The 6,882-nt window shown below is 43.6% G+C and overlaps 2 protein-coding genes across 2 annotated transcripts; one reads left to right on the top strand and one right to left on the bottom strand.

The window, feature by feature from the left end:
* Positions 1–443: 443 nt before the first annotated feature.
* Positions 444–1,169, top strand: GCG54_00008409 (uncharacterized protein; the record flags this gene model as incomplete). The annotated part of the gene is made up of 1 exon (XM_045408375.1): positions 444–1,169. A coding segment is annotated over one exon (726 nt), but the record flags the coding sequence as incomplete, so codon positions are not given.
* Positions 1,170–2,192: 1,023 nt separating this feature from the next.
* Positions 2,193–4,208, bottom strand: GCG54_00008408 (Dehydrogenase patE; the record flags this gene model as incomplete). Its single annotated transcript, XM_045408374.1, has 2 exons — positions 2,193–3,573; positions 3,625–4,208. The coding sequence occupies 2 exons, from the start codon at positions 4,206–4,208 to the stop codon at positions 2,193–2,195; spliced, it is 1,965 nt and encodes a 654-aa protein (XP_045263064.1).
* Between the last annotated feature and the right edge of the window lie 2,674 nt (positions 4,209–6,882).

Raw genomic sequence — 6,882 nt, 5'->3', positions numbered from 1 at the left:
CTTTTTAAACTATACTATAGTTACTATTAACTATATTAATACTAGTAAAAAGAGAAAGTTACTAATATTAGTAACGCTAGCCTATTATAGTATTAATTAAGCTAGGTATACCTTATATAATTAGTAATTGTATAAGGTATTACCCTCTACGATTAATACTACGATCGCAGCTACTACCTCTAATATAGTTAACTATATATATATTACCACTAACGCAGTTAATATAATATAATATTTACTGCCTATAGTGACCCTTACCAGCTAGCTAGTCCTGTGAGACCAACAGTGCGGCGATTAATGATTTTGACCCAGACATCCTCAAAACACTAGTGAAGTCACCCAGACTATCATACTGCCCTGATCTCATTCAAGGGCCCTTATCATACGCTGTGGCGCGTAAAAGGTACGATGTCGTGGGGTTTCTCCTGGAAAATGGAGAAGACGTCAACGAGGACAATTATCATGTGTTCGGCGATGACCTGGAGGGTGCCAGAAGCCCTCTCCAGTCAGCTGTCGAGAACAGCCATCTATATCTAATTGATCTGCTGCTTAAGTATGGTTCTGACGTCAACACTCCTGCCACCAGACGCCATGGGGCAACCGCTTTACAGCTTGCAGCCATCGGGGGGAGGCTAGGAATTCTGAGAACGTTGATCGACCACGGAGCCGATATCAATGCACCCGGTGCTGAATGCGGAGGTCGCACAGCACTGGAGGGTGCAGCAGAGCATGGGAGAATCGATATGATCCAGTATCTTCTTAGTATAGGGGCGCGGACAACGGACAGAGATCGCCTGCAGTACCTCCGCGCGATTAGGTACGCCCAGATAGAAGCGCACGAAGTCGCGGCAAACTTTATCAGAGGTCACAGAGAATGGACGACAGACGACCACTGTTTATGGACAGCATTGAAGGGGCTATGTCGTCGGGAATTGGGATCCTTTAAGGAGAAGACACAAGATATACCGTCGTCATTGAATGCGATGGGTGACATCATTGCTCTCAAGGATAACGAGGTGGAACACCCGTCGACAAAGAGCGGCTCAGACCACTTGGGGTCTATGGAGGACGTTTACGACTCTACAGAAGGAATGGAGCCGCTCGATGACCTGCAGGATCTAATAATGAGGACGAATGATCCAATGGTATTCATGATGGGGGAGATGTGAAGGGCGTATTCACTGATGTTGTTGTTGTCTATTATCATCACTTTCCTGAGAATATAACGAAGTATAATTGAAAAGGTTAACGGGGGCGGGGGCGGGAATTGATACTTTTCTTAGAATAGACGACTTTGTTTTATGCCAAGGCTCTCTGAACCGTTTTACTTCTGTTGACCACAGACTATCAAACACCTAAGTTTCGATGGGAATATCAGATCCCTGGAAAGCTCGGCTATTATCTCTCCAGCTCTGGTGCCCTTGACTGTTGTCAACTTCTTGGTCGTGCCCTCAAGTTCGTTCCAGACTTCAATGAATTTGTCCTCGGTTTCCTTCGAGGCACTCAGACCAAAGCTCGAAATTGTCTTGACCATGTCCTCACTCTTCAGTAGCTTCGCAATGTCCTCATCGTTCAACTTGGAGCTGCCATACATCTGATTGACTCGGGCGCAGTAGATGATAAGCGCCGCTAACCCAGCACCAAGAGCAGTGGTGACCGATGACCCGGTCTCGGTAGTCAAGCTTTTTACATGCACCGGATCACGGTGTGAATGTCTGTTAACGACTTCGTATGAAGCCAACATTCGAAAGGCCGCCCACCCGATTGTATGGAAGTCCTGAGGGTTGAGCTGCGCCGATCTTGATAAATAACTTCTCTAATATGAGCCTGAGTTTGGAATGCTCGATGTTGAGAACAATCGAGGCGGGAGTTGACGAAGGGAAGCAATATTAGAGGCATTGAATATAGCGCTCAAAGCCAGCACAATGAGGATGATGGTAATGAGACCCTTCTCGACTTGTTTGACGATGAAGTAAACAGTGGGGAAGAGGACGACTAAGTTCGGAAGAGAGATGTCGACGTAATTAGTAGATGTTTTTGGATTTTACAATTGAATGTTGACGCGTTTGACAAGGCGATCAAAAGCATTATGATAAATTCATCCATTTCGTGGGCACACCACCGCGTGGACAATTGACCTACTTTTGCTCTCTATCAGTCAAGGAAAGCAGTATGGAACCTGTGCGTTCTATCTAAGTAGCCCCTTCACCCACGATTCCTGCTGCAATCTTCTCGGCTAGCGCGTAAACGGTGCTCTGAGGGTGGCCAGGAGGAAGAATGGGAAAGCTGGATGCATCAACAACCCGCAAGCTTTGAACACCGAAAACTTTGGCCTCGTTATCAACAACAGCCATCTCGTCGCTCCTCTTCCCCATCTTACAGGTACCGGCAGCGTGCCATACCGTCATTAGACTATCCTGGATCAAAGCCAAGATTTCCTCATCAGTGTCCTTGTCCAGGCCAGGCCAGTACTCCTCACCAATGACAATTTCTTGCACCACGTCTGTATTCCAAACCTCGCGCATCCGGCGCCACCAGCTAATAGCAACTTCCTGGTCAGCCTTGGCAGACAGCCAATTCGGATTGATGAGCGGCAGAACGGCAGTGTCGGAGGATTTGATCGTTACGTTGCCCCGGCTGACTGGGGCTACCATAGCACCCAGGATCGTTGCGTACTGTTTTCCGTTGAGTGGTTGTTGCAGCGCTGGAAAGCGGAAATTGCCAATATAGCCGTTACCACTGATGTGCTCAACCTCGGGCCAGTCATCGGGAAATTGAGACAAAGCTTCTCGAGTAGCCGCCGACCAAGTGTTGCGGTACTTCTGCGGCAGCTTTTCCCAACCGATGAACTCAACCACGTTGGAGGACAGGGGCCCTGTGCCATCGCTAATGTAGTCAATGAGGCTGCGGGCGAGCACAACTGGGTTATGCAGAACGCGGTTCAGAGTGTCAAAGTTGACCTCGTAGGCGGGCCCAAACATGATATGGTCCCACATGTTCTGTCCAACCCCGGGAAGATTTACTCGGAGAGGAATTTTGTTCTCAGCGAGAGTAACAGCCGGCCCAATCCCCGAGACCATCAAAAGCTGTGGAGACTGGAAGGCACCTGCTGAGACGATCACTTCCTTCGAGGCGTGAATAGTGTAGCCTACGCCCACAGACTTGACCTCAACACCCGTAGCGGTATTGTTCTCGTTGATGACGATGCGTTTGGCCATGGTCTGAGTATAAACCTTAAGCTTGTCCAGGTTCTCATCGACAGCCTTGTATATGTACTCTGCAGAAGAGCTGCGCGTTTGGTCCGAGCTACGCACTGTGGACTGCGAGTAGTGGTATCCTAAGAGGTTGCCGCTGCTGAAGCCGGTGGTGCGGTTCATACCAATGGCTTGCAATCCCTTTTCCAACCATGTCGCCCAAGCTGATACCCAGTTTGTGTAGCCAACTTGCACAGGGCCTCCAGGTGAGCTGAAGACGTCGGGATCATATTGCGTCGACGCATTTGATCGGCGCTTAGTGGTATCAGGAGGCGTAAAGCTTGTTGACTTCTCGAAATAGGGTAGGAAGTTGTCAAACCTTTGGCGTATTAGCATCTTTTGTATTTTCAACGACCCGTGTCAAGCTCACTGGTAGCTGTCATCCCCAACTTCTGAAGCCCACATATCGTAAGACCCCTTGCTACCTCTGTGATGGATCATGAAATGCAGCGCCGAGCTGCCGCCCAGGCACTTGCCTCGTGCATAGTGAACTTTGCGGTTGTTTGCGCCAACTTGGGGCTCGGTCTGAAATGCCCAGTCAACTGTAGGGACGGTGTCGTAAATGCTCGATCCGATACCAATAATGTCACCAGCTGGTGTCGTCCCCAAGACGGGCTTAGCGATCTCATAGTAAATACCCGCTTCGATGATGGCGACTGAGTGCCCGGCTTCTGCAAGTCTGTAGCCAATGGCGTTGCCAGCCGTGCCGCCTCCTACCACCACATAGTCGTATGTGGCTTCGGTTCCTAGGGCGCCTTCAACGACACCGAGCACACCTTGCACTAGACCCTGGCCTGAGAGAACGGCTTTTACAGCCGATAGAATAGGATTTAATAGCGAGATCCCAATGCTCTGTAATGCCGCAGCAAATTCATCATTAAAAATCGGTGCGGAGAGGGCACGAACGGCGAAAAGCACAAGAGTCAGAGATAGGAAGGGATTACGAACGCGCATTTTCGGGTTATCTGAGGACCCAACTATGGAGTAAGGGCAACGCTTTCACTTCATATAGAAATTCACAATGTGATCCATCAATAAATAAGAAATCAGTAGGTGACAATGTCCAGACATTCTAGCATGTACTGCGGGCAGCGACTACGTGGAATCCTCGAGTGACACCATGCAGTGTCCTCTTGTCGGCACTCAGGGCTCTAAACAATTTCAACAGAAAAGACTTGAAATACGAGAGAGGGGGGGGGGGGTTGAGACGGACGCAAGGTCGGGTTGCTTAATGTCCACGTGGGGTCTATGAGGTAACGCATGAGTTGCTATCCGAAAAGGATGAGGTTGATGCAGTCATCTGCTCGAATGTGGTGAATTCTGCGATGATCCTTCCAGATACATGCACCTTCCTGCATGATGCATCGGATAGCAACGGGGCAGATTGACCACAACGAGACAGCCTTGTGAGTGGTGACGGATGGGTCAATGCCCTAATCCATGGATCTCTGTGTTGGAAGAGCAGCACAGTAGCAAAATGCAGCCATGGAGCGGACGGAAATTCAATCGAGCAGTTATCATATTAATTGCCCTCGACAAAAGTTCGAATAGAAGATCGCTTTGGTCAGATTACAAATCACGTACAACGAATATCAGGGAAAACAAATTGGAATGCTTTGACTGCAGTTCAATGCACCCTCATTAGGCACATGATTCTGATTTCTTGTTCTTGATTGGCTTGTACATATTGATTGCTCTTGGCTGAGGAGATATCGGCTGTCATGCAGCAGGACATTTGAGAGGGGCAGTCTAAATAGGGCGGGGACAGCCACAGCTATTGGCACTGGACGCTGCAAGAAGGTCCTCAATATCACCTGCACAAATGAGAAAGATGTCACAGCCTGATTTGCGTTGAATGTCACACAAAATATCAATTGGAAGATCTCTAACATTTCCTATGGGTTTCGCCTCGAGTCCGGTTATTTATTCATTATAATCACAGCTACAGTGGTAACTCTAGGGACTACACTATGCCAGGGGCAAACTGAAAAATCGTTCATAGATGCCAGGTGTTCGTCGTGAGCTGCTATACCCATCACATATTGTGGAACCTGTTATTTGGAAAACTCCAGCAGAAACCCGATGAGAATCTAATGCGAGATTGTGAAAGTAGGTCTCTTAAAAGCTCAAAGATAGAAACTGTTGATTATCAGGGAAATACAGGAATTTCACCTTTCAAAAGTAAGGTGTGTACTCGAAGAAGACAATTATCAAGTACTGTTCCTTGCACATGGTATTTCTGCGCGCGAATATTGAATCCCACATCTTTCTTCTGATGTCTTACGTTTGACATCCTCTCTACAGATTGACACGTTATCTCCTTGAGGCCCAAGACATGGTCCTTTTCCTAACTACCAGGGGCGGCCAGTCAGAAGAGGGCCTCAGACTCTGTAGTATATCTAAAAAAGATACTTATAGCGTGAGATTTAGCTATAGAGGTATCTAATTAATATATTATATTAAGCTATAGATTATTCCTAACCTAGGCTAACCCTACCTAGCCCCCTCTTAGGTATACTAGTTATCCTAGTATCGCTTATATAGTACTATACTATACTTTATATACCTATATTATATTTAATAGTTAATAAATAAGGTATTTAAAGTCCTCTTACTAAATATTTTATACTTATATACTATAGAGTATTATATATATTACTTCTTCTTTAGTAATAATAATAGGTTATAATTTAGCTAGCTAGAAGGCTTTTTTATTATACTTATAGACTTATAGCTTATAATTACTACTTCTCTATATATAACTATAATCTCCTCATAGAGGTATTACTGAAAATACTTCTATATCTAAGTATATTACTTATTACTATTATAATATATATAGGTATTATACTAAGCTTTATAGAAGGCTAAGTAAGTATTAGTAATACTAATAGGCAGGTTAAAATTAAAATTTAGTACTTAGTAGCTACTATAGTATATATAACGCCTATAGTAGCTATCAGCCTTATACTAATCCCTAATATTAATAGTATTTATATATTAGTTATATATATAATAAAACTAAGGGAAGGGTAGTATTTTTATATATATAATTAATACCTCACTTATAATAATATTATAAGTCTTAAAGGGGGCTTATAATATATTAGTATAAGTTATACTACTATAAAGCCTCTTCTAGAGCTTAGGGAAAGTATATTTAAAGTTATAGAAGCCTATAGTTACTATTAAAATAGGGGAGCTATTTTTAAATAGAAGCTAGTAGACTATACTGTTCTTAGTTATTTTATAGTAAATAGTACCCTAAGGTATCTTTTTAGCCTTACTATTATAGCTTCTAAGCTTACTAAGAGTTAGGCTAACCTTATTATACTAAGCGTTATATATAATACCTATAGCGATAATATTATAGCATTAGAGGTATTTATTAACATATAACATTCTTTTATAATAATAATAATAATATAAGAATAATAATAACGCTTAACTTACTTTAATATTCTATATAAAATAAATAAATAAAGTTTAAGGTATAAAACCTTATATAAAAATACTCTATTTATTATAACCTATAACTATAATATTAATTATATAATATATATAGTTATATAAGTACCTTATATAATTAGTAATTTAGTAGGTTACGTTTCAGATTATCTTTCCCCTT

This window comes from Colletotrichum gloeosporioides (genome assembly GCF_011800055.1).
Source record: "Colletotrichum gloeosporioides strain Lc1 chromosome Unknown consensus_52, whole genome shotgun sequence".
Taxonomy (NCBI): Eukaryota; Fungi; Ascomycota; class Sordariomycetes; order Glomerellales; family Glomerellaceae; genus Colletotrichum; species Colletotrichum gloeosporioides.
Note: the sequence above shows the minus strand (reverse complement) of the source record. Positions and strands in the feature narration are given on the sequence as shown.